Source organism: Rana temporaria, chromosome 3 (assembly GCF_905171775.1).
Source record: "Rana temporaria chromosome 3, aRanTem1.1, whole genome shotgun sequence".
In the NCBI taxonomy this organism is placed as follows: domain Eukaryota; kingdom Metazoa; phylum Chordata; class Amphibia; order Anura; family Ranidae; genus Rana; species Rana temporaria.
In genome coordinates this window covers 74,898,334-74,925,781 of record NC_053491.1, presented here as the reverse complement: position 1 = coordinate 74,925,781, position 27,448 = coordinate 74,898,334, and the positions used below count along the sequence as shown (strand labels likewise).

Sequence of the window (27,448 nt, the reverse complement as noted above, 5' to 3'; positions counted from 1 at the left end):
ATCATCCAAAGTAGGAGAATTTCTATCACGTTGTTCTTTGGTGGTAGATTATGGTAGTAGCAGGAAATATATAGCTAAACTTAAAAAGTATATATATTTTTTTACCATTTTGGGTCAGTTTTCTTTTGATAATAAAAACAAAAAATCCGATATCCGGTACCTTATAATATTTACGGTTTTACAAACACATGTCAAAGTTGTAAAATTGTGTTCAGGCATCAACATTTGTTTTACCCCAAGTCACTAGGGAGTTAAAGACCTCCATTACCCTTTAAAAACAAAGAATGCATTCATTCTAGTCTGAATTTTTTATTGCCCATTTGCTTGCCCAACAAGTGACTAGTGGTTAGTTTTGTAGAAAGCAGAATAAGGCATGATTTTCTAATCTGCTACATAAATAGCCATTTATTGGGGGATATCTTGTGTTCAAGATTTCTTCTTGGGGTGAAAAAAAAATGCATGTAATTCTTACAAGTTATATGTAAATACACCAATCACAAGCAATGACCTACTTTGGTACAGTCTAGTACAGCATCTTCTTATAAGGTAAGTCCATTTAAAAGCTGATATTTTGGCTTTGTCTATATTTCTGGGACTCTGCCTGAGAGACATTTGTGATTAATATCCTATTTGAATTATGGAGTACACATACATAGGAGTGCAATGCTCTTGCGTCAGGGCTTGAAGTGATCGTTAATAACAGGTATGTTGAGATTATCCAAAAGATACCTGAAGCCAGTGACTAAAACCAGCAATTACAAAATTAGGTATAGGTGGACTTGACCTTCAGCCATATTTCCACAACTCATCTAGACAGCTACCTGTAACTAGTCTATAGTAGTAGTGTATGAAAACACAAAAACCAAGTGGATAACTGGAGCAGACATTGATTGTCTACAGTCATAAAACATATAGAATAAGACCACATTAACTTTACAGCCAATATAAATACATACCAACATTCTTCATTCAAACACTCTTGCAGCCTTACAGAACCAGTATAACAAGTCAAACACAAGTAAAACAGCTTTGTTTAGTCTTCATCGTTAAAATGTGTCGATCAGAGCTGCAAACACCAAGTGGTGCTTATTGCAGTATTTAACAGTCTCATTTGTTGGATTAAACGGTGTTCACCTTAGTTAACCTTATTTACTAGACACATCGTCAGCTCCTTATACTACCAATTTATCACATACAGAACATTGTATACAAAAAGACTGGTCCTAAATATTAAAAAAGAGAGTACTCTGTCACAAAATATTCAAACCTGATATTTTGGGTACAATGCCCAGGTTATGACACAGTGAAATAGTAAATATTCCCTTAATTACACTGAGTAAAAGTCTAACTGGATCTATATTTACAGGGGCAAATACATAAGACGGGCATCATTGAAACTTGTGGGGGAAAAAAAAGTGCAAGTCCCAGGATAAGAGGAAGTAAGGCCAGCACTTGAAGACACAAAGCATGATGGGGCATGCTTTTTACTCTCAATTTCCTTCAACAATCTGCCGTTTATTATTCAGAACATTTTCCTATGTCCAGAATGGTAAACATTCTTCTTTCCCATGGGTAGAAAATGTTGGGATAATTTATTATGGCTTAATATCAAGAAAGCCAAACAGATACAAAAAACCTAACGTAAATGATGCACTTGGTGCTTTTGCTCCACACCTTGTAACACGGACACATGGTTTCACCACACTACTCCAAATGAAAAAAAAAGTAATGAGTGTACCAAGTCTGTAACAAATCCCCCCTAACAAACTTGAAGCACGGCAGGGGGTGTTCAGGCACAGATGGCTTATAACCGTTGTTTCCTTTTTCCTGGACCCACTTTCATGACATATTGCTAAATAGCCAATAAGCTCCATTACAATAGTGTACACGTGTTCTTTTCTTTTTCCTTCTCTTTGGACTCTTTTTTCTTTTTTTCACCGCTTCCTGGTGATCGCCCACTGGACGGACTGGCGCTTGCTTGAGACTGCTGTCCCGGCTGTAATAAGCAAACAGATATAAATTATTTACAGTTAAAAAAATCTCTCCTGGGCCTCTAAAACCACCAGGAACTATTGGATATTTTCTTCATGCACAATATAGAAAACACTGGTAAACCTGGTGACACGATACAAAAATGCCAATAAATTCCAAGGAGAGTAAAACCTTGCTTTGAGAGTAACTTGGTTTGAGAACGTTTTGCAAGACGAGCAATATTTTTTAAATACATTTTTACTTCATATATAAGCGATGTCTTGAAATACATGTAGCGTCATGTCACAACGGAGTATAAAAGAGAAGAGAGGCGCCTCTAAGTGTAGCAATATGGTTACATTTAATGAAGGTACAACATTTAGAAACTCACATGGTTGATGAATAAAACAGGCACATCTAAGTATGCATGGCATCCGGGGTACAGCTGTCCACATAGACCATTTTCATCACCGCCATTGACGACGTCATTTCCACGATGCGCTCCAAGATCGCTTCAAGCCTCGCTTTCAGATCGCTCTACTGCAGAGTCTTCCCCGATTGCAAACGGACAGTGGTGAGAGCCGGCAGTGCGGGGGAAGGTCTATGTGGACAGATGTACCCCGCATGTCTGCATACTTAGATGTACTTCTTTTAATCATCAATCATGTGAGTTGCTAAATGTTATACCTTCATTAAATGTAACCATATTGCTACATTTATATGCGCCGCTCTTCTCTGTTATACTCTGTAGCTCCTGCTGGATTTTGCTAATCCCCATGTGAAGGGACATTTTATGGTTACACAACCTATCACATTATTATAATCTTTTTATATGGACTAAAAACTGAAGGGCTTATGAATAAATGGTTGTTAAATGAATCATTTGAGTTTCCATTATTTCTTATGGGGAAATTTGCTTTGCTATACTTTGGATTACAAGGTTTTACTGTACATGCCTCACAGTTACACTACTGTGCAACATTTTAGACAGGTGTGACAAAATGCTGTAAATTAAGATTGTGTTATTGGTTTGTTTTTATCAATTAACAAAATGAAAAGTTGAACAGAAATTCAATTCAAATCAATATTTGGTGTGGCCACCCTTTAGGTACACTTGGAACTTGTCAGGTGGGTTGTTTTAAACATCTTGGGGAGCAAACCCCAGATCCTCTGTGAACGTAGGCTGCCTAAATCCATCAGTCTCGTCATGAAATCCCATGACAGACTCCATGATGTTGAGATCAGGGCTCTGTGGGGGCCACCCATAACTTTCAGTACTCTTTGTAACACTGAAGATAGTTATTAATGACATTGGCTGTATGGTTTGGGGTCATTGTCCTGCTGCAGAATAAATTTGGGGCCAATCACATGCCTCCCTGATGGTATGGCATGATGGATAATTATCTACCTGTATGCGTCATTATTGAGGACATCACTGATCCTGACCAAATCAACTCCATTTGCAGAAATGCAGCCCCAAACTTGCAAGGAACCTCCAACATGCTTCACTGTTGCCTGCAAACACTCATTATTAAAATAAAAAGGAAAACTGTGCTAGTATGTACTAAAAGCCCTAAACAATATGATCAAAGCAGCAATTTTGTGTGCAACACCAACAGGTATAACGGCTGCTACACAGGTGCCTTATCCCATCGTTCACGTACTGAGTGATACCGGATCTATTTAGGAAACAAGTCCATCTTCCAACACCAAAACTGCTGTGAATCCACCACCAGCTGAAGAAACTGTTTACCAGCTCCTGTGTACCCCTTATTATAGAGTCATATTTAGAGTCTTATAGAAAGATGATCTGCACACAAAGAGTTTCTCTTAAAAAAAATCTACATCTTTATTCAGAATCCACAGTCTACAACCACAGATAAAATCAGTTGGCGAGTTTCAGCCTATGAGGCCTTCATCATATGACAAGGGCCTCATAGGCTGAAACGCATATGTACTCAGTGAAACAGCTGTGGATCGGGCACCTAGGAGCTCTTTTCATTGGTATGTTGTATGGGTAGCTGCACTGTTGCATCTGTTTATATTTAGATTCTTGCCCTTTTCACACGTAAATACTTGTATACAGAACATGCCTGTTAAAAGAACACTTCCAGGTTTGTTAATAACTGCACCTCCTCAGGTTTGGACTAAGCACAGCAAGTGTAAGAACCATGTTAACCTCTCCCCCCTCACCATTTGCATGCGTATCTGTGCACTATTGACTTTTTTTTAGGTATTTAAAAAAAGTGTGAACATTAAAGATAAGGGGACGCTGCCAAATGGACTTTTTTTTTTTACACATGATTTGATTTGTTACAACGCAGAATGTCCATATGCACCTTAAGGCCGGGTTCATACCTATGCGAATTGAATGCGCGTTTCGCCGCATTCAATTTGCATAGCAGGAAAATGTGACTGGCTCCCTAAGGAGCCGGTTCACATATTTCCGCAGAGGGTCAGGTGCGGTGTGCCGGAAAAACGCGTGCGTTTTTTTGTGCGTTTTAGGTTCGATTTCAGCCCAAAATTCGGGCTGAAATCGGACCTGAACCAGTGAACCAGCACGCACCGGACCCCTGCTGAGCGCCGCTTGTGGTGGCAGCGTGATCCCGGCCTAAATGATGTACCCTCTCTTTGATGACCGGTGAATCCTCAGCTTGTAGGCATAAATCTATAGATATCCTGATGTGGCCTGCTTTTGGTCGCTTAGGATACTGTGGTTTGCCCACTGTAAGCCACACCTCTCATTCAAAGTCCCAACCCTACTCTCCTTTGTATTTCTATAAGCAAGAGGGCATTAAAGAGGGAAATTTCGTTCAATATTTTTATTGAAGTTTAAGAGAGAAGAATCGCCCACTCAGAGGGATGTACATTTCTGATTTACCCTAGGTTCACATCTTTGCGTTCTGTGTGTGCTGCATTTGCACGGCACGACAGCCCATTCAAATGAATAGGCTGCCGTGCATGTGTTTCTGCAAAGAAAAAAAAAAAATAGGTGCATGCTCCTTTTTTAAAACGTAGCCGCAGGGAAATTGCAGTGCTTTTTGAAGTAAGTGGCCCCCAGGTACTCGGAGACAATCAGTCGGACAATTTAGAAGTTAGACATACTGGAGATATGCACTGAGGGCAGGGCATACAGGAGCCACGGCTCCCATATCTTGAGGAATTTGGGATAAGAATCGTTACGGATGCTGGACATCTTTTTAGAGGGGGAAATCTCAGGAAAAATTACAAAAATAAGGAAAGTAATTATGTTTGTGAAAAGAATAGCGTTTTTATAGTGCACATCACTAAAAAGGTAAGGTTACACATAACCTTAATAAGAAATGAGAAAAAGTATACCTGTGGGGGAGCAGAAACCGCTGCCTGCTCCTGTTCCTGATAATACTGTGAGGCTCTCCTATCCTCTTCCTCCTGAAGTTTTTTGGCCAGCTCCAGGTCACTGATGCCTTCTGGTATTTGCTCCCAGTCTATATCTTGGTTCTGCTGCTCCTGTTGTAGTGATAGTGCCATCAGATAATCCTATTAAAGACACAGTCTGTGAGAATTCCTTCAAGAAACATCTAAAGGCATGCTCAATTATTCCATTTACTTTACAAAGCTCCATCAAATTGAAACATTATTTTTTTTTTTTAGATCATTCAGTCAAGTCTTTAAACTTGACACAACTCACAATCTAAATTCCCTACATGCAGCAAGAGAACATTTTTGGAAAAGGGCCATCTGAAGTTTTTTGTATGGTTGTAGCAAATGTTAAACACACTGAAATCGAAATCTCAAAGCAGTTTTGTTCTACTTGAGTTCTCCCTGTCTGGACTACAGACTAGAAATCAACCAATTATCGGTATGGCAGATAATTGCAATTGCAGGACAATATCAGCATTTTCCCAAAAATCGGTTTCGGTTGCAAACTAGACCGATATTGGTCTCGTCGGGCCACGTCCATCTTTTGGGGGTCTAGAAGCCTGCAGAGTGCAGACCCAGTGCGCAGGGGTGCACGGGACATGCACATGACATCATTACGCCTCCGCACACTGGGCCTATCGAGTCTGAAAACCTCCCTTGCCTAACATCGACACTCGGATGGACGGCCAGCCAGCAATGTGGGATCAGTGTAGGACCAATGTCGCAGAGCAAAGTAGGATGAAAGTCCTGTAGTATAGTGTGAACCCAGCCTGAGGCCGGGTTCACACTTGTCCGACAAACGCTCCGACATTAGGAGCTCATGTCGCATGACGTGTGAAAATCAATGTTTCCCTATGAGAGCCGTCTTAACTGGTCCGACACAAGTCGGTCCAACTTTGAAAACGCTCCCTGTACTACTTTGGTCCGACATTGATCCTACTTCAGCCCATTGAATATCATTGAAGTCGGACCAAAGTAGGAGCCTTGTCCTTACCAGACATCCGACATGTGATTACAGCAGCAGTAAAAGGAATTTATCTCACTCTGGGATTTTTTTGATTGGTCAAAGAACAAGTCAGACTATCACAAAGTCAGTTCAAAGTAGTATCCTCTTCATGAAAGCCGGATGGATGTAGGACCAATGTAGGACAGATGTCGCAGAGTAGGATGAAAGTCGTACTGCTGTTCTGTAGTATACTGTGAACCCAACCTTCATTTGAGTCCAGCTGTATTTGATAATACTGATTGGACGTGATTAGGAAAGCCACACACCTGTCTATATAAGACCTTACAGCTCACAGTGCATGTCAGAGCAAATGAGAATCATGAGGTCAAAAGGAACTGCCTGAAGAGCTCAGAGACAGAATTGTGGCAAGGCACAGATCTGGCCAAGGTTACAAAAAAAATTCTGCTGCACTTAAGGTTCCTAAGAGCACAGTGGCCTCCATGAACCTTAAATGGAAGACATTTGGGATGATCAGAACCCTTCCTAGAACTGGCCGTCCAGCCAAACTGAGCGATCGGGGGAGAAGAGCCTTGGTGAGAGAGGTAAAAAAGAACCCAAAGATCACTGTGGCTGAGCTCCAGAGATGCAGTCGGGAGATAGGAGATAGTTGGAGAAAGTCAACCATCGCTGCAGCCCTCCACCAGTCGGGGCTTTACGGCAGGAAGCCTCTCCTTGGTGCAAGACACATGAAAGCCCGCATGGAGTTTGCTAAAAAAAAAACACCTGAAGGACTCCAAGATGGTGAGAAATAAGATTCTCTGGTCGGATGAGACCAAGAGAACTTTTTGGACCTAATTCTAAGCGGTATGTGTGGAGAAAACCAGCGACTGCTCATCACCTGTCTAATACAGTCCCAACAGTGAAGCATGGTGGTGGCAGCATCATGCTGTGGGGGTGTTTTTCAGCTGCAGGGACAGCTGGTTGCAATCGAGCGAAGGATGAATGCGGCCAAGTACAGGGATATCCTGGACGAAAAATCTTCTCCAGAGTGCTCAGGACCTCAGACTGGGCCGAAGGTTTACCTTCCAACAAGACAATGACCCTAAGCACACAGCTAAAATAAAGGAGTGGCTGTACTTGAATTGCCCAGCCAGAGCCCTGACTTAAACCCAATTGAGCATCTCTGGAGATACCTAAAAATGGCTGTCCACAAACGTTTACCATCCAACCTGACAGAACTGGAGAGGATCTGCAAGGAGGAATGGCAGAGGATCCCCAAATCCAGGTGTGAAAAACTTGTTGCATTTTTTTCCAAAAAGACTCATGGCTGTATTAGATCTAAAGGGTACTTCTACTAAACACTGAGCAATGGGTCTGAATACTTAGGACCATGTGATATTTCAGTTTTTCCTTTTTAATAAATCTTCAAAAATGTGAGCAATTCTGTGTTTTTCTGTCAATATGGGGGTGCGGTGTGTACATTAATGAGGAAAAAAATGAACTTAAATGATTTTAGCAAATGGCTGCAATATAACAAAGAGTGAAAAATTTAAGGGGGTCCGAATACTTTCCGTACCCACTGTATTTCTCCTCATCTGTAATTGCTTGGGAATGTGATGATTTTAATGTACCATTGCTAGGGACGGAATTGTGGAAAAAAAGCAATATTGATGTATAAGTCACACTGGCTATAGATTAAAATGATCAGATCCATATTTTTATGAGGCACTCTCTGTTTTAGCGATATTCTACAGCCTGTGCATATCAATATATACAGTGCCTTGCGAAAGTATTCGCCCCCCTTGAACTTTGCGACCTTTTGCCACATTTCAGGCTTCAAACATAAAGATATAAAACTAATTTTTTTTGAAGAATCAACAACAAGTGGGACACAATCATGAAGTGGAACGAAATTTATTGGATATTTCAAACTTTTTTACCAAATAAAAAACCGAAAAATTGGGCGTGCAAAATTATTCAGCCCCTTTACTTTCAGTGCAGCAAACTCTCTCCAGAAGTTCAGTGAGGATCTCTGAATGGTCCAGTGTTGACCTAAATGACTAATGATGATAAAAAGAATCCACCTGTGTGTAATCAAGTCTCTGTATAAATGCACCTGCACTGTGATAGTCTCAGAGGTCCGTTTAAAGCGCAGAGAGCATTATGAAGAACAAGGAACACACCAGGCAGGTCCGAAATACTGTTGTGGAGAAGTTTAAAGCCGTATTTGGATACAAAAAATTTTTCCCAAGCTTTAAACATCCCAAGGAACACTGTGCAAGTGATAATATTGAAATGAAAGGAGTATCAGACCACTGCAAATCTACGAAGACCTGGCCATCCCTCTAAACTTTCAGCTCATACAAGGAGAAGACTGATCAGAGATGCAGCCAAGAGGCTCATGATCACTCTGGATGAACTGCAGAGATCTACAGCAGAGGTGGGAGACTCTGTCCATAGGACAACAATCAGTCGTATACTGCACAAATCTGGCCTTTATGGAAGAGTGGTAAGAAGAAAGCCATTTCTTAAAGATATCCATAAAAAGTGTCGTTTAAAGTTTGCCACAAGCCACCTGGGAGACACACCAAACGTGGAAGAAGGTGCTCTGGTTGGATGAAACCAAAATCAAACTTTTTGGCAACAATGCAAAACGTTATGTTTGGCGTAAAAGCAACACAGCTCATCACCCTGAACACACCATCCCCACTGTCAAACATGGTGGTGGCAGCATCATGGTTTGGGCCTGCTTTTCTTCAGCAGGGACAGGGAAGATGGTTAAAATTGATGGGAAGATGGATGGAGCCAAATACAGGACCATTCTGGAAGAAAACCTGATGGAGTCTGCAAAAGACCTGAGACTGTGACGGAGATTTGTCTTCCAACAAGACAATGATCCAAAACATAAAGCAACATCTACAATGGAATGGTTCACAAATAAACATATCCAGGTGTTAGAACGGCCAAGTCAAAGTCCAGACCTGAAACCAATCGAGAATCTGTGGAAAGAACTGAAAACTGCTGTTCACAAACGCTCTCCATCCAACCTCACTGAGCTTGAGCTGTTTTGCGAGGAGGAATGGGCAAAAATTTCAGTCTCTCGATGTGCAAAACTGATAGAGACATACCCCAAGCGACTTACAGCTGTAATCGCAGCAAAAGGTGGCGCTACATAGTATTAACTTAAGGGGGCTGTATAATTTTGCACGCCCAATTTTTCAGTTTTTTATTTGTTAAAAAAGTTTGAAATATCCAATCAATTTCATCCTACTTCATGATTGTGTCCCACTTGTTGTTGATTCTTCAAAAAAAATTACAGTTTTATATCTTTATGTTTGAAGCCTGAAATGTGGCAAAAGGTCGCAAAGTTCAAGGGGGCCAAATACTTTCGCAAGGCACTGTAAGTATTCATAGAAACAGCGATATACTACAGACTGACACAACCTCCACCAGGCAACTGGACACTAATCTAGCAATAAAGTCAAGATATGAAGCTGTGTGGGGCATCCTCAAAAGGAGAAGTACAGCCAAAGCTCTTTTGGCTGTACTTCGCCTGTGGATCACAGGAGTGAACTCCTGTGACCGGTTTTCAGCAGACAGTGGGCTAAAGCCCGCAGTTGGCTGACTTCACAGAGTTGGTCCAGGCTAGGGCAAGAAAGCGACAATGAAGTCAGGATCCACCCACATGCCTGGAACGGCACCCGGCTCAGCCTCTCAGCGTGCCACCACTCCTGCCCCCTCCACAGCTCAGCACTCCAGTGAGTGTGGGGGGGGGGCAGAGCTGAGAGCTGCTGCCTGACAGTGTTAGAGTCGAAAGGGGACAGATGCAGCATTGGCCCGATGCTGCATCCACCTAGGTAAGTATGATTTAAAAAAACAAAAAAAAACAAACACATCTCTTTTAATCCATATTGTTATCCAATGAAGATTGCCACATTGAAAAGAGAGACACTGAAAAAGAAGCAAACGGTAAGATTAGGTCATGCAAACAAGCAATCTGACTACCTATGTGTGTCTGACATGGTGTCATAAAAAGAGCTTAAGGTAGCATACACTGTGTTAGATGTTAAAAGCCCAAATGGGCAGGAATTCACAAAACATGTGGTGCCCATGGTGCTGTGCAAACGCTCCATAGATAACCTGGACACTGCAAGTCGGAACAAATTCAAGTTGGCGGTCCATACCAACATTATAGAAACCAGTATGGGTATGGATACTATATGCACCACATCCCCAATAAGTAATTTAGAAAGAAACATACAAAAGCATGGGACATTATGGTCCAACATTGCGATCAAACAAGAACTAAAGAGTGCAAAACAGAACCCTACCAATGACCCTTCACAAACATCAATCCAAATAAATCAATATAAAATTTGTTGCAAGGGTCTGGAGTGGACCCAGGCAAAATTAAATTGCCACAAAGAAGGCTACCATCATGCCAAGTAGGGATGGGCTATCTGTTCGAGTCAAACATGAGTTTGACTTGAACATTGTCTGATCGCTGAACAGCAAACAATTTGGGGTGTTCACGGCAAATTCAAAGGCACCCGGCCGAATGATGCGCAAGCTGTTTGACAGTTCTTTTATAACCAAGGGTGGGCCCACCGTGACGCGGACGGGCGATCATTCGGCAGGGTGCCTTCCGTGCACGGAGGATCGTGCGTCGTTCCTCGCTGGAGTGGAGAGCATCGCTGAAGAATGGATCACCACAGGACATTGAGAATGCCTTACAACGCTGGACAGACTGGATTACATCGCTGGAATGTTTTGTTTTTTTTTAATAAAGGACTTGTCCCAAGCCGTTTTCTGTAATTTTTTATATTTTCACACTTTTTCTTTGTGCAATGGTAGGGGTACAATGTATCCCGTTACCAATTCACATAGGGGGGGGGGGCGGGATCTGGGATATAACAATCTTAACCGGTTAACGACCGCCCACTGTATATATACGTCCTGTTTTTAAAGATGGATATCTCGGTAACGGCAGCAGCTGCTGCCACAACCCGAGATATCCATCTCTTCAGTGAGCGGTCCTGTAAACAATAACGGCGGTCTCCGCAGCGGATTTGCCGCGAGATCGCCGTTATCGGTGGCGGGAGGGGGGCCGCTCTCCCGCGCCCTCCGCCGCTTACCGGAGCCGTAGGTAGCGGCGGAGGCGATCGGGACCTGCTGCCTACTGTGTGAGGATACGAGTGAGGGCAAGATGGCCCCCACCCGTCCTCAAAGCATTGCTGAGCGGAAGTGACGTCAAAACGTCAGTCCTGCCCAGCGTCTTAAAGAGACATTTTTTTGTTGTCATTTTTTTAAATGACAAAATTTTCTTTTCTTTTTTTTTTGCATTTAAGTCTAAATATGGGATCTGAGGTTTTTTGATCCCAGATCTCATATTTAAGAGGACCTGTCATGCTTTTTTCTATTACAAGGGATGTTTACATTCCTTGTAATAGGAATAAAAGTGATACATTTTTTTTTTATTTCAGTGTAAAACATTATAAAATCAATAAAAATAAATAAGAAAACAACCCCAATTTTTTTTTAAAGCGCCCCGTCCCGAAGAGCTCGCGCGCAGAAGCGAACGCATACGCGAGTAGCGCCCGCATATGAAAACGGTGTTCAAACCACACACGTGAGGTATCGCTGCGATCGTTAGAGCGAGAGCAATAATTCTAGCCATAGACCTACTCTGTAGCTCAAAAAATGCAACCTATAGAATTTTTTAAACGTCGCCTATCGAGATTTTTAAGGGTAAAAGTTTGACGCCATGCCACGAGCATCATTTTACTCAGCGTAACATTATCTTTCACAATATATAAAAAAATTGGGCCAAATTTATTGTTGTCTTATTTTTTAATTCAAAAAGTGAATTATTTCCAAAAAAAGTGCGCTTGTAAGACCGCTGCGCAAATACGGTGTGACAAAAAGTATTGCAATGACTGCCATTTTATTCTCTAGGGTGTTAGAAAAAAATATATATAATGTTTGGGGGTTTTAAGTAATTTTCTAGCAAAAAAAACTGTTTTAGTCTTGTAAACGGCGAATCTGAAAAACACCTTCTGTCCTTAAGTGGTTAAATTAAAATTGCATGTTTGTGGAAGTATAACTACTGTACATAAACATCGTTCTTGACATGTTTCGCTAGAGTATATAGCTTCTTCAGGAGATTTTCAGATATCTGTACAGCATCTTCACCCAAAATAAGGCTGCTCTTGGGTTAGCGTGCAAACATATCCGGGTCAATGGGCCGCCAATTCAGAGGATATCAGTAGATCATAGAAGGACCAAGGTGCCCATACAAAGATCTAATGTATAAAAAACTTCATTCCAAAAATTGGGAAGCTGTAATTTCTTTTTTCAACCACCGGGAGCCCAAAGGAAAGGCCTGCTAGTAGACATGTGCACAGAATTTTTTTTCGTTTTTTTTTGTTCTGTTTCGTATCGTTCCGTTGGTTCGTTACCGTTCGTTTTTCGTAAGACGCCCGTTTTCCTGTTCATTCCCGTTCGTTTTTCGTACGACGCGATTTTTTCGTATTTCGATCGTTTCGTATTTTGGTTACCGTTTTATTTTCGTACATGCGGGATGGTTCGTTATTCTGTTTAATTCATGTTCGTTACTTGTTAGACAATAATTTTCGTGAATTTTCGTCATTTTGTACTTTCGTAAATATATTGCGGGATTCGCGGCACTTTCAACACGCGGCTCATCCATATTAACTATTGTTAAGCCCCATACACTTGGTCAGACTTTTTTAACAACAAACATAAAAACGATCGTTTTACCGAACGTTCGTTCGTTTTTAAACTCCATCAGAAAACCATTTTTGGGTTCCAGGTTCAAAAGTCTGGCCAACTGATCTCCCTTCAGACGAAAATCCACAGAAAAGTTTATTTGGCTTTACTCTACTACTGTACTACTCAGCACAAAAGAGAAGCTGCTTCACTAACTACACTCACTGTCCATTCAAAAAAACGAAAATGACATCTTATAACAAAAGATTTGCATTCTGTATTTTGAAACCAAATTACGAACAGAAAAAAGGAATTCAGAATACAGAATACAAATCTTTTGTTATAGATGTCATATGAACATACAAACAGAAAAAGGAATCAAACAAAATACAGAATGAAAATCTTTTGTTAGATGTCATATGAACATACGACTGAAAATCAAAATACGAACAGAACAAGAATTCAAACAAAATAAAGAATGCAAGTCTTTTGTTATAGATGTCATATTCGTTCTTTTGCCGTTTTCGTTTTGTCGTATTTTCGTCGGATCGTTCGTTCGTATTTGCGGTTGTTCGTTATGCGACTCATTCGTAATCCCGTCGTTTTCGTATTTTGGTGCTTAAATTTTTTCGTATGTACACATTATTCTGCGGGTACGAAAATTAACATTTTCGTACGAAAATAACATTCGTACGAACGGGAATGCACATATCTACCTGCTAGTAATCACAGCAAGAAAAGAGCAGTCCAGAGTCCAGGTGTACAATAGCAAAGACGTCTAGAGATTCCATTATTTCCGACTTCAAACCGACCAAATCTTAGGATTGTAAAAAAAGAAAAATGTGTGGCTCCCAAGTAGGTGCAGCTTATTACCTGTATAAAAAGACACCTGTCCACAGAAGCAATCAGATTCCAATCTCTCCACCATGGCCAACACCAAAGAACTGCCCAAGGATGTCAGAGACAAGGCTGTAGACCTACACAAGACTGGAATGGGCTACAAGAACAACAGTTGGTGCTATTATTCGAAATAGAAGAAACACAAAATAACTGTCAATCTCCCTCAGTCTGGGGCTCCATGCAAGATCTCACCCCGTGGCATTTCAATGATCATGAGAACGGCGAGGAATCAGCCCAAAACTACACAGGAGGATCTTGTCAACAATCTCAAAGCAGCTGGGACCATAGTCACAACAAAAAAAAACATTGGTAACAATGTTGTGAAGGACTGAAATCCTGTAGTGCCCCCGCAAGGTCCCCCTGCCAAAAAAGCACATGTACAGGCCCGTCTGAAGTTTGCTAATGAACATCTGAATGATTCAGAGGAGAACTGGGTGAAAGTGTTGTGGTCAGATGAGACCAAAATCGAGCTCTTTGGCATCAACTCAACTCGCCGTGTTTGGAGGCGGAGGAGGAATGCTGCCTATGACCCCAAGAACACCATCCCCACCGTCAAATATGGAGGTGGAAACATTATGCTTTGGGGGTGTTATTCTGCTAAAGGGACAGGACAACTTCACTGCATCAAAGGGGCGATGGATAGGACCTGACGAAGAGGTCCTGCGTGGCCTCGAAACGTTGCACTTTCTGTGATGCTTTTTCTTGCAATACATTTTTGGACGTAATCTACGATCCATGGTGTGCTGGTGAATATGTTCATGTGGACGGGGCCACGAACCTTCAAATCTTGAGCGAGAAACTCTTTCCTTTAGTCAGGGCATTAATAATTGGTTGTGGATGGGTATTCCAGCACGACAAATACCCAAAACACATGGCCAAGGCAACACACGAGTGGCTCAAGAAGAAGCACATTCTGACACTTCACTCCTACATGTAAAAATCTAATTTCTTTTCCTAGAAAATTACATAGAACCCCCAAACACTATATATACCATGTTTCCCCGAAAATAAGCCCGGGTCTTATATTAATTTTCGCAAAAAAAGACACAGTAGGGCTTATTTTTGGGGTAGGTCTTACCATGTAATGTGCCGTCTTCTCCCCCCCCCTGCCAGGAATCCCCAGTGTGAACCGAGTTAAAATGCTTGTAAAATCCTATAATCCACTCTATTACAGTATTATATAATGTACAATGTGTGTTTTTCTGTAATATAGTTGTGCCAAATACCTTCGTTATAGCGCCGCTCTGCGCTTTTGTCACCCGCCGGAGCTCTCTTCCCCACAATTATATTACAGAAGCACACACATTGTACATTATATACTACTGTAATAGAGTGGATTATAGGATTTTACAAGCATTTTAAACTAGGGCTTATTTTTGGGGTAGGGCTTATATTGCAGCCCTCCTGGAAAATAGCGCTAGGTCTTATTTTCAGGGTGGGTCTTATTTTTGGGGAAACACGGTAGTGTTTGGGGGTTCTATAGCAGAGACTCTATAGAATACAATGGCGGTCGTTGCAGCTTTTTACCTCGCACAGTATTTGCGCAGCAATTTTTAAAATGCTTTTTTTGGGGGGGAAAAAACTGTTTCATGCTTTAAAAAAAACAGTAAAGTTAGCCCAATTTTTTGCATAATGTGAAAGATGAAGTTATGCCGAATAAATAGATACCCAACATGTCACGCTTCAAAATTGCACACGCTCGTGAAATGGCGACAAACTTCGGTACTTAAAAATCCCTGACACTTATTTTTTTTTTTACTGGTTACATGTTTTGAGTTACAGAGGAGGTCTAGGGCTAGAATTATTGCTCTCACTCCAACGTTCACAGCGACACCTCACATGTGTGATTTGAACACAGTTTTCATATTTATTAATGTTAAGTTTCCCAAGTCTAATTTTAATTTTGTCCTCTGTTGGCCATGGAGGTGCTTCCTGTGATGTGTCATGAGAATAAACACTGCAGTTTTGGTTACTGAAGCCCCCGATTCCCTCGTGAGGACTGAGGAGAAGAATAAATTCAATACCTTTGCCATCTCGTCATCCTTTGTAACCAGATGTCCTTATTCATTCTTTGAGAGGCCAATATGGTCTGTCCTCCCTTTTTTACCGTTTACATACTTGGGATTTTTTTTTGGCTCTCCTCCGCTATGTGTCTTTCATATTCTATCTTAGCCGCCCTCTCTCCTTCATGTTCTTTGTTCCTTAGATTTTATCCCAATTTATGCCTTCTAGCAAGGTTCGTAGTTTAGGGAAGTTGTCTCTTTCCCCTTATGTTTCCCATTTGTGTGATTTATACTGAAGCCAATTGACCTGTGATCATCGTTTCCTAAATTGCCCCATATTTCCACATCCGTGATCAGGTCTGTATTATTATTAATCAGTAGATCCGGTAACGCTTTATTTCTAGTTGTTGCGTCTACCATATGACCCATGAAATTGTCCTGCAAGACATTTAGGGAAAGTTGAGCCTAAAGCCCTGTACACACAAGTCAGAATCTTGTCAGGAAAAAAAAAGGTTGTTTTCCTGACGAGATTCTTGGCAAGAATCTCTTGCCGCCCGAGTGAACAGACACTCCTTTCAAAAGAACTGCTCGTCACATTCGATGCAGTCCCCACCATCTTGCTGCACCCTACCTATGCCTAGGAGGCTACCGTGCATGCGTCAGTCATTTCGAGCATGCGCAGGTTTCCACAGCGACAGGTAAGTATACACACTCTCGGGTTTCTCGGTAGGAAAACACTGCCGAGAATCACAACGAGAAAATAGAGAACATGTTCTCTATTTTTCTCATCTAGATTTTAGGCAGTTTTCTTGACGAGAATCCTGAAAGCCTCATACACACGCTCGGTATACTCGCCAAGAAAGCTCTGCCAGCAGTTTTCTTGCTGGGTCTTGCCGAGTAAACCGAGCGTGTGTATAAGGCTTTAGACAAATGCGTGGTTCCCTCCGCCCAGTGTATGTCTGGATAATTAAAATCCCCCATTATGATAACACTTCCTATCCTTGCTGCTAATCCAAATTGTGATAGCAGATCTGTCTCCCCCTCCTCGCTCAGGTCTTAATAGTAAGAGAATAAAAATGAAATCAAAAGAGATGAACATGTATAGAAAGACCATACAAAGCATAGTACCAATCACTCACACAAATCATCTAATAATTTAATATACCGTATCTGTATTTGTCTTTACGCCAAATAATATATAAGAGATGAAAAAAACTGCTGTACTTTTCTACATTTTAAACTCTCTGAAAAATATGACAAGTAATAATAGGATGCCTGAGCCATTAGCAGTTGTCACAGAGCTGATAAATAATGTATAAAAGTCTCATAAGCTTTGCCGAAAGACATGGCAGTTATATGACAACAGTACTCAATCACTGCTTACATCAGTAGGGTACCCATGCTAATGGCAAAAATCAAATAGAATTTTCTACTTGATTGTGGGAATAAAAACAAAATAAAGAGCCCTGTTGAGATTCTGTTAAAACTCTTTGATTAAATAGGAAATCGCTGCCAGAGATTAAACTCCTGTCGTGGGCTCCGGTGGCCATGTTTTATGCAATTTATTTTTTTCATTTTAACCTCTTTTTTGCTTAGAAAATGTTATGGGTTACCTGAAAGAGAAAGTGGGTAAATTTAAATCAAGCCTACCATACAGTGGGTAAAATAAGTTTTGACCACATCACCATTTTTCTAGTTAACTAAATTTCTAAAGGTGCTATTGACATTACCTTTTTTACCACATGTTGGTAACAACCCATGCAAACCATACATACAAAGATACCAAAACAAATAAGTTCAAAAATTAGGCTGGAAAAAGTATTGAACACATGAAGAAAGGGAGGTGCAAAAAGGCATTGAAAGCCAAGACATCAGCTGAAATATATTAGTAATTAAAAAGCAATCCTGCCCCTTGTCAGTGCAAACTAATATCAACTGGTTCAGTCTTGATGGCCTATAAAAATTACCAAGGTGTCACACGAGAAAGATCTCATGATGGGTAAAAGCAAAGAGCTCGCTCAAATACTTTACAACCTTATTGTTGCAAAACATATTGATGCCATTGGTTACAGAAGGATTTCTAAATTTCAAAACCAGTGAGCACTGTTGGGGCCATAATCCGGAAGTTGATAAAACAATTTCACTATAAACTGGACTCAACCAGATGCTCCTCACACGATTTCTGACAGACGAGTGAAAATAATTATCAGAAGAGTTGTCCAAAAGCCAAGGACCCCTTGTCAAGAGTTTAAGAAAGCTCTGGAATTAGCAGCCCCATACTAACAATGAAATTTGGAGGTGGGAAGATAATAGTGTGGGGCTGTTTTTTCAGCATTCAGACATTCTTGATAAAAATCTGCTGCCATTTACCAGAATGATGAAAATGAAACAAGGGTGGGCATTTCAGCAAAACAATGATCCCGAACACAAAGCCAAGGAAACTCAATTGGTTTCAAAGAAAGAAAACTAAATTGCTAGAATGGCCCAGCCAATCACCTGACTTGAATTTAATAGAAAATCTATGGAAAGAACTAAAAATCAGAGTTCATAGAAGAGGCGCACAGAACCTTCAAGATTTGAAGACTGTGTGGACGAATGGGCCAAAAATCACACCTGAGCAATGCATGCGACTAGTTTCACCATACAGTAGGTGTCTTGAAACAGTCTGTCAGGGATACCAACTGCAGGCATCCAGCAGGAGTGATCAGATCAGTTGGCTGCACCTAAAGGATTTAGGACCGCATGAGTAAGTGAAAATAATATATTTATTAAGATAATGACAAACTTCAAATACCAACACCAGTAAATCATAAGCAACTGGAAAGTAAACATAACACAGCCAAAACCCTATATAATAACCTAACTAACTATATACAAGTGGGGGGGAACACACATGAGCAAAACAGGACAGGGACAAGAGACAAGGGAAACCAGTAAGTGGGAGCAGGAAGCAGGTTGCAGGGGACAGGATCAGGAACGGAGCAGACTCAGGCAGGGACACAGCTTGCAGTGAAAATAATGAAGCACTGGATCTCAGGTAAAGGCGGGCCTATATACCCCCAGCAGTCCATATCAGGTGCAGCCTAATTCCCTGTATAGTCCATCTGCTGGGAGACACATCCTATTGATCTGGGGGCCACAGTGCCACCAGTAGGCGATGTCCTTTCTTGACAGTACCCCCCCCCTCTAAGGTGCGGCCTCAGCCCATAAAAGACAGCTGAACCAATCCAAAAAAAACAGTCTTCCGTTCCATAAGCCTAGAGCAAAAGTTCCTCGTAGTCTGAAGCAGTACCGGGTTCCAAGCAAGATGCCCTACTACCATTTCCGTCAATAGGCAAAGTGTCCCAATACCCGGGTCAGATGAATGGCTGGGTATCCCACTGTTGGGGTCAAGCGACTGGCTGGGTGTCCTGCTGGCCAGATTCCCTGAGATTTACAGCATTCGACACGCCAAGTCCCTCAAAACAGCAGATACCCCAATGCTGGGGTTCCAAAGGTTATCTGAAAACTTAGCCCTGGGGTCATGTTACAATACCGGAATCCAGACACCAAAGTGTCTTGTCATAACCAAGTAGCTTTCCTGGCTTCCACGACTCGCTCCGCTCATCAGAAGCCACCTAGGTCTCTCCGAGGCACTGGTTACCCGACCCATGTCCCTTAGTACACCCGGAGCTGTGGCAATTGCCTCTGGTTCAAGGCAATGCACATATCGTGCTCTGCCATTCTCCTAGAGCTTACCACGACCATGGCTCTAAAGACAAATGCAGCAACCAGTTACCAAGGACAAGTCCGGACCACCAGGCTTTGGCGCCATAGGAGCAAGATACTGCCAGAGGGTCTCAACAGAGGCAACTGTGAAATTAATCTCAGGCCAAGCAGGTAACCCATATAGGACACATGAGGATTCAAAGCTGTCAGACTCATTAGCAGGTGGACACTTAGCCTTTGCACCACAATCCAACCGAGCAGCTGGCATAATGTCAGTAGAACCCGGCTGTGTGGTAGGGAGAAGATAAATAAGATCATCAAGAGGTAGATTTGTCATTAGGCAGCGGACCATCAGATGCACATCAAGCTGGGCAGCGGCGCATCCGGCTGGGCAGAGGGCACGGGAACCATCAGGCAGGGCAGCGGGCATAGGACCATCAGGCTGGGCAGCAGGCAAAGGACCATTAAAGGCTGGCCTAACCCCATTGGCAATCAGAGGCAGGCTTGAGAAGATCAGCTGGCGTGGAGACAGACTGGGACAGGTCGGCTGGCGTGGGGGCAGACTGGAAAAGATCGGCTGGCGTGGGGGCAGACTGGAAAAGATCGGCTGGCGTGGGGGCAGACTGGAAAAGATCGGCTGGCATGGGGGCAGACTGGAAAAGATCGGCCGGCTTCGGGGGCAGACTGGAACAGATCGGCCGGCGTGGGGGGCAGACTGGAACAGATCGGCCGGCGTGGGGGGCAGACTGGAACAGATCGGCCGGCGTGGGGGGCAGACTGGAACAGATCGGCCGGCGTGGGGGGCAGACTGGAACAGATCGGCCGGCGTGGGGGGCAGACTGGAACAGATTGGCCGGCGTGGGGGGCAGACTGGAACAGATCGGCCGGCGTGGGGGGCAGACTGGAACAGATCGACCGGCGTGGGGGGCAGACTGGAACAGATCGGCCGGCGTGGGGGGCAGACTGGAACAGATCGGCCGGCGTGGGGGGCAGACTGGAACAGATCGGCCGGCGTGGGGGCAGACTGGAACAGATCGGCTGGCGTGGAAGCAGGATTGTGCGGGTTGGGAAAAACTTCAGTTTCTTTTTGGGGTTAGCCACTGAAGTTCTTTATGTGAATGCAGGGCTGTAAGTAGGGGGTGCAGCTGACGGAAGAGAAGAGCTGGAGGATGGTAAAAGAGGGAGCAGTTGTTAAGGGAGATCTTTGTGGGATGGTTGCAGGCAGTGGAGAAGAGGTGAATGGATTAAAGGCAGGGTAGGTACAGCAGGTGGAAACAGGATATGGACACGTGGTTGGTAGCAGGGTATATTGGGCTGCAACTGTGGTTGATGGATAGAGAGCAGGCAGGTGTCTAGCAGCAGGAATGGGTTGTTGCAAGCTGACAGAGTGCAATGTATCTGACCATGCCTGTAGTAATGGTTGCAAAAAAATCAGTTTACACTCCTGCACCTGTTGGGAACATGCTTAATAGTGCTCAAATAAATAAGCTGAATCATCCTCCAATAACCATACCAGAGATACTACCTGAACCACACTAAAAGGAGAAGAATAATCATTGCCAACGTTAGGGATACTAGACAAAGCCAACTCTGCGCAGATTTAAATGAGTGGCTGAATTTCTTCAAACACAAATCTGCCTTGATCAACAAGAGTGAGTCAGACAGATGCATACTTGCCAACAGACTATTGCTGTACATCCTCTCCTTAATACATCCTGATCAAGTGGGATTCACCCCTGAGAGAGAAGGTAGAGAAAATATGCAACGGGTCATAAGTTCTATACATTTTTCTCAATATCATCAAAAACCCCTAGTGCTTATCTCCACAGATGCAGAAAAAGCATTTGATAGGGTAGACTGGACCTTTCCGAGAGCTACTATGCAACATATAGGACTGAGGAAAGGAATGCAAAACTGGGTCATGTGTTTAGATTCCCTCCTCAAAGCCAGAGTCAAGGAAAATGACATACTGTTAGAACCTTTGTCCATATGCAATGGAACACGACAGGGATGTCCATTATCGCCTATCATTTTTATTCTGATGCTGGAATCCTTTTTAAGATCAATAAGAGCTAATCCAGATATCAGGGGCATAGCGATAAAAGGGAAGGAACATAAACTTGCTGCTTATGCGGATGACCTTTTGTTTTTCATAACCTCTCCAGTATTGTCCTTTCCTTCATTACTATCTGAGATACGCAATTATGAGGGCCTGTCCAACTTTAAGGTAATGATATGGTTGGAACTCCGCTTTAAATAATGTTTTCATTGTGGTTGCAATCAATGTCCAACAGCTATCGGCCTCTGCTTATTCCCATGTTTAAATTAGAAGTCTAGTTCCACATCTCTACATGTGGGGGACACGTGCAAAGTGCCTACCTTCCCAAACTGCAGAGAAATGTGTTGCACTTTAGCAGATGCACTGGATGCCATTAATAAATAGGCTGCCCTACACCCGCGACATGCCCATGATCTGAACTGAAAATAAATGCCACTTTTAGAGGAACAGTTTAAACATTTTGCTCATTCCTTAAAGGGAATCTATAGTCTTTTATGTTATTTCTTATATATCCATGTACGCAAAAGCAATCAGTCGGATATAAAATAATCTTGTGTGTTATTGTTCTAAAAAAAACATTGTTTATATATGAATAGCTATTAACCTCCCTGGCGGTATGATTATGTCAGATTTTTCATGCTCAAAGCGGTACATTGTTTTGCATGAAAATTTGGCGTTTTATATTATAAGCCTGTAATTCTTCATAATAACTCACTTAAATCTGTCCAAACAAGAGTCTAGTAGACATCCCGGGTATGAAAGTTTCAAACACAAATCATAAATTATAATATAAGAAAAAACTATAAATAATAACAAAAAATAATAAAACTTATTCAATAATGTAATCAAATCAAAAACTCTGAAATTTGCTCAGTTGCAGAATTGTCGCTGTCATTACTTTCAGTGTTTGATGACAAATTTCCCCACGAATCGCTATCGCTCAATTCTGCAAGTGATTCTAATTTATGATCGCGGTTTTCTAGCTGGACTAAAACAGCTTTTGGCGTAAAAGGGACACTTTTTGGTTGCTATGGACAATCTCCAGTTTCCAGGCAGAAAGAACAGTATTTATAATATAAAACTGCATGCAGGGTACTGGACAAACCATTAGGGACAAAAGGGATTTGAAATAATTTTATACAGTGATGTAATCTGTAAGATTACAGTGTACCGTATGTGTAATGCGTTTTAACATTTTTGAATTTGGCCCCGTGCTCCGTCTTCGTGCGTCGCAACGCTAAGAAGGTTAAAGCGGATGTAAACTCCATTCATGAAATTTGAGCTGGGCACATATATCTTCAGTGTTTTGTTATGTCTCTCCAAAGTACTGTCCAGTAGCTGTCTCCTGCTCCGTTCTTCTGTTATCAGCCTGATAACTCCTGGCAAGTTCTCTGTCACATATGATAAAAGCAGTTTGGGAGGATGCTATAAATAAATTAGCAGAGCCCTGAACTATTCAACGATCAGCTCTAAAAGTCTCTACCTATAAGTAGAGGGTGTGTGCGCGCCTTTCCTCCAATCAGCTGTCTTGGTTATATGCCCAGGCTTTACTGCATTGTGGAACAGGAAGAGAAAATCTAACATGATCTGAGCTTTCTAAAGAATATATAAAGTTGAAGACAGCAGATATACATGTAAAACTTATGTAGGAGGATTCGTTTCATCCCTGAGTATCATCTGAGGCTGTTCACTTCACTATATGTAAGGCCCCGTACACACGATAGAATCCACCCGCTGAAAAATCTCAGCGGATCGGTTTCAGCGGATAGATTCTATGGTGTGTACATTCCAGCGGATATTTATCCGCGGATATTTCCGAATTCCAGCAGATAAAAATTTGTAGACATGTCTACAAATCTATCCGCTAGAATCGGAACCAGCGGATCGATCCGGTGGTCTGTACAGACTCACCGGATCGATCCGTCCGAAGGGATCCCCTGCATGCGTCGTAATGATTCGACGCATGTGTGGAATTCCTTTTATGACAGCGTCGCGCACGTCGCCGCGTCATCATCGCGGCGACGGCGCGACACGTCATCGCGAGGGGATTTCGGCGCGGATTTCGATCCGATGGTGAGTACACTCCATAGGATCCAAATCCGTGGAAATCCTCGAGAGGATTTATCCGCGGATACGGTCCGCGGATAAATCCTCTCGTGTGTACTAGGCCTGAGGGTTTACATCCACATTAAACTTCATGGGGGCAGCCATATTTCCTTACCAATTACTCAGACTCTGCCTTTTGCTTTGCAACAATACACAATAATTCTCCTTAGCGGTTCTTTTTTTACATTGTAAGCCAATGGGTCAGCAGACTCAAAAGAACATACCTCCAAACTTTCTGAGACAGGAATGAGGAACACCTTCCAGCATAAAGTATGCAAGCAAAGGACACATCCCTAAGATGTCCCCAGTTATAAAGACGATAAAAAATTAAGACAAAAAAAATCTATTTAACTTAGTAAATTATAGATGCCATCCATGTTAAGTGTACCACTTCCCTTACATACCAAACAATTGAAATTTGAGTTCTTTACAACAGTGTTGGTCAGGAGAATGTTGTTCAAGTTACATTCAATCTTGGACAACTCCTCCCACCCACTCCACAATACGCTGGTCAGTCTGCGGAGTACCATCAGTGACAGATTGTTGCACCCACAATGCACCACAGAGCGACACAGGAAATCATTTTTGCCTGTGGCGATCAAGCTATATAATTCTTCTCTGGAATGGCTGGAGGTGAAGATCTAATTCTTGTTTATGATCAGGTTGTGTGTTGTTTTTATAGTATGTTGGTATTGTGTTGGCTATTATTTGGGGGTTGTTGGGGAAAGTGGTATATTATTTTATTTTATTATATGTATTTGGTAGTTTGTCTGTTTTTTAATCTGTGTTATTTATTCTATGTTGTATTTTAATTATATGGATGTTTTATTTATAGTGTAGTTTTAATTTTGTTTATTTGGTGCTAATGGCTGTTATTGGTAATTTTGTTGTGTTTTTGTATCTTGTTTAGTGTGTCTATGTCAAAATTTCCCAATTCCCTTTGGGATTAATAAAGTAAAGTATTCTGTATTCAACCAAAATGTTGAGGTTACCTTGTGGTACTTTTAAGGTACAAATGTTCTGGTGGCATCCTACCTAGAGGGGCTCTAAGGAGCATTAGCAGTAACCAATTAACAATGTGGAAATCTATTACATATTGTGAAACACCAAACTAAGAGTCTAAAAAGCAACAGCCCTTAAGAATGTGAAGGAAAGTGGGCACATTAACATACTACTATTATATTGGATATTTTTCTGTTAAAAAAATATATCAAACATATTATAAAAAATTGAGCAAATGGATAACACCTTACACTCAATCCATTTGACCAAGCACACAGCAATGGTGTCACTTTCGTTTAGAACAGCAGAACCTTTCCATTAACTGTTTTTGGTTGCCTTGATGACATTACAACTTTATTTAGAAATCTTACACAATGGAGATGCTTCTCTTCTGCCGACCTCCTGGAGTCCCCCCATTGGCGGAAGGTACTTTATTTTTTTTTGGGGGGGGGGGAGCAGCAAACAAACCACCGTACCATTCGTCTCGGTCCAGTTTGGTTGGACGGTTCATATCACCATGTCCGAGACACAGATTTGCACAAAGATGTTTGGACTTTACTGCACCCTTTCACATACCTGATCAATTTGATCTTGCTGCCCTTGGTAAACCGTCTCTGGATCAGTTGGAGGTCTTAAGTGGAAATCTGAATCACAAAAGTTTCCATCTCCATCCACATTGTGTAGACTTTCCCAGACAATGTTCTCTTCTGTAAGAAATCCTTGGTCCGTGACAAGCAAGTACAGCAGTCCCTTAAAAAATAAGCAACATTGTTTTTCATGTACATCACCCAAGAAAGTAATGCTATTTACTAATGGGGGGGGGGGGGAGATTTATGATCAGTGGGTTATATTGTAATCCATATTAAAGACTTTTCCGCTCCCAATGAAAATTCCCTAATAGCTTTTCAGTAAAAGGTTCTTATATACAACCTTTTGGATGTTGCTTGGGAGAAGGTGTCTTGGCCGACTAAGTAATTCTGAACAATGAGTGAGGCTGTCCCAAGGACAGAATGAGCTCTCTCTCATTAATGTACAATGCAAGAAGTTGAGACACTAAACCTTTAGCATTTTGTTAGAACAGTGTTCAAATCTAGTTACAGCTGTTAACGAAGATCTGCCTGCATGGTACAGACAATTGATTATGGCAAGCACAGTTGCCTAGCCCCCTCATGAACAAGGAGAACTATGTAGAATTTCACAATGCTGAAGGTTCCAGAATAGATTATCTATAAAAGGTAAGCTGCATTAAATTTTCATTATCAGTGTAAGGCCAGCTTTACTTTGCATGGTTCCTCAGGCAAAAATATAGAATGGTAGAGGTTGGGACAAACACAGATTGTCGCTCACTGACTTCCAATAAGCTTAAATTATAACTAAACAGGCAAAACTTTTTTTTTTAGTCTGGAGATTCACCCTTTCCATTTGTCCTGGTCACCATCATCATTGCAAGTGAAAGTAAAATCCCAAATTTTGGGTTGTCCCCAGGAAAAAGCAATAGGAGAAATCTTCCAATGGGTACACTAGTTCTGATGACCCGGGGGTCCCCAAGAAATGCCTTTAATTTGAAGGGATCTCTTCTCACTTCCTGTTTGGCTATGGGACAGGAAGTGAAGATAAATCTCCAAAATAGGACACAAATGGCAAAAAAAAAAACCTGACAGGGGTTATAACCCTCCCTTACTCTATCCAAAATGGAAAAAAAAAAGGTTCTACTTTAAAGGGGTTGTAAAAACAAAAATATTTTCCTCTTAAATTAAAGTCTGACAGTAGCTGATAAAGTAAAAAGTAATGTTTTGCATTATTACTAGTTTAATATAAAGAGTGTGGTGATACTGCGCTGTCGCACAAACAAAAAATTTAAATGCTGCAACTTTAAATGTGAGACACACAAAATAAACAATTGTATAACAAACAAGCTGCGCAACTAATAAAATAATTCAAACAAAAACCAGCGACTACATATATTGCAATACTAGTGCTGTGGATGTGTTAGAATCACAAAAACAAATAAAAACAAATTTAGATTAAATAATGAGAAGTCCCAATGAAAAAAAGAAGTGAGCAAATCAATGTCCTATATTCAAAAGAAATGACGCTTCAGATGGTGGTTTGGTAGTTGGAAATATACTGCTCTCCCACAGGTATAATGGTGACATCAAACCAAAAAGGAACCACAGAACAGTGATGGGATAGAAAAGAAATCCTCCACCTTCCAATAAAGCAGCCTCTTACTGAAAGGGAAGATCCCAACCAGAGATCTTCTGTTGGCGTGTTGCTTTCAAACCCAGCCTAGAGGTCTTTGTAGCAAGATGTCGTTACCCAGATGTCAAATGGATCTCCCACCGCTCACAAATGGTCAGGTATGAGGGCAGCCAAGTGTGGAAGGAAAATGGCTGACATAGCGTAATCCAGTAAAAACGTTTTAATGTATAAAATAAGTAAAATCGCACTTACAATGTGAAGATATAAAAATCGCATGTGAAAATTTGTAGCCGGCCGGCTAACACAGCCCGTTCACTCCGGGACTCTGTAAACAGTGATGACGTCAGCACGCCGCTTCACCCTACGTCGTTTCGTCTCAATAGACTTCGTCCTGGGGTACGAGCGGCATGCTCACTCACC

At 41.8% G+C, this 27,448-nt stretch overlaps 1 protein-coding gene across 2 annotated transcripts in view; it reads right to left on the bottom strand.

The window, feature by feature from the left end:
- Nucleotides 1-293: 293 nt before the first annotated feature.
- Nucleotides 294-27,448, bottom strand: part of MINDY2 (MINDY lysine 48 deubiquitinase 2) — a 149,858-nt gene continuing 122,703 nt past the window's right edge. For both annotated transcript variants that reach the window (XM_040342766.1, XM_040342765.1), the window contains 3 exons: nt 25,403-25,576; nt 5,311-5,490; nt 294-1,996 (listed from right to left, as the gene is read on the bottom strand). In XM_040342766.1, coding sequence (XP_040198700.1) covers nt 1,874-1,996; nt 5,311-5,490; nt 25,403-25,576 — 477 coding nt within the window. In that variant the 3' untranslated portion in view covers nt 294-1,873. The remainder of the gene's footprint in view (nt 1,997-5,310; nt 5,491-25,402; nt 25,577-27,448) is intronic.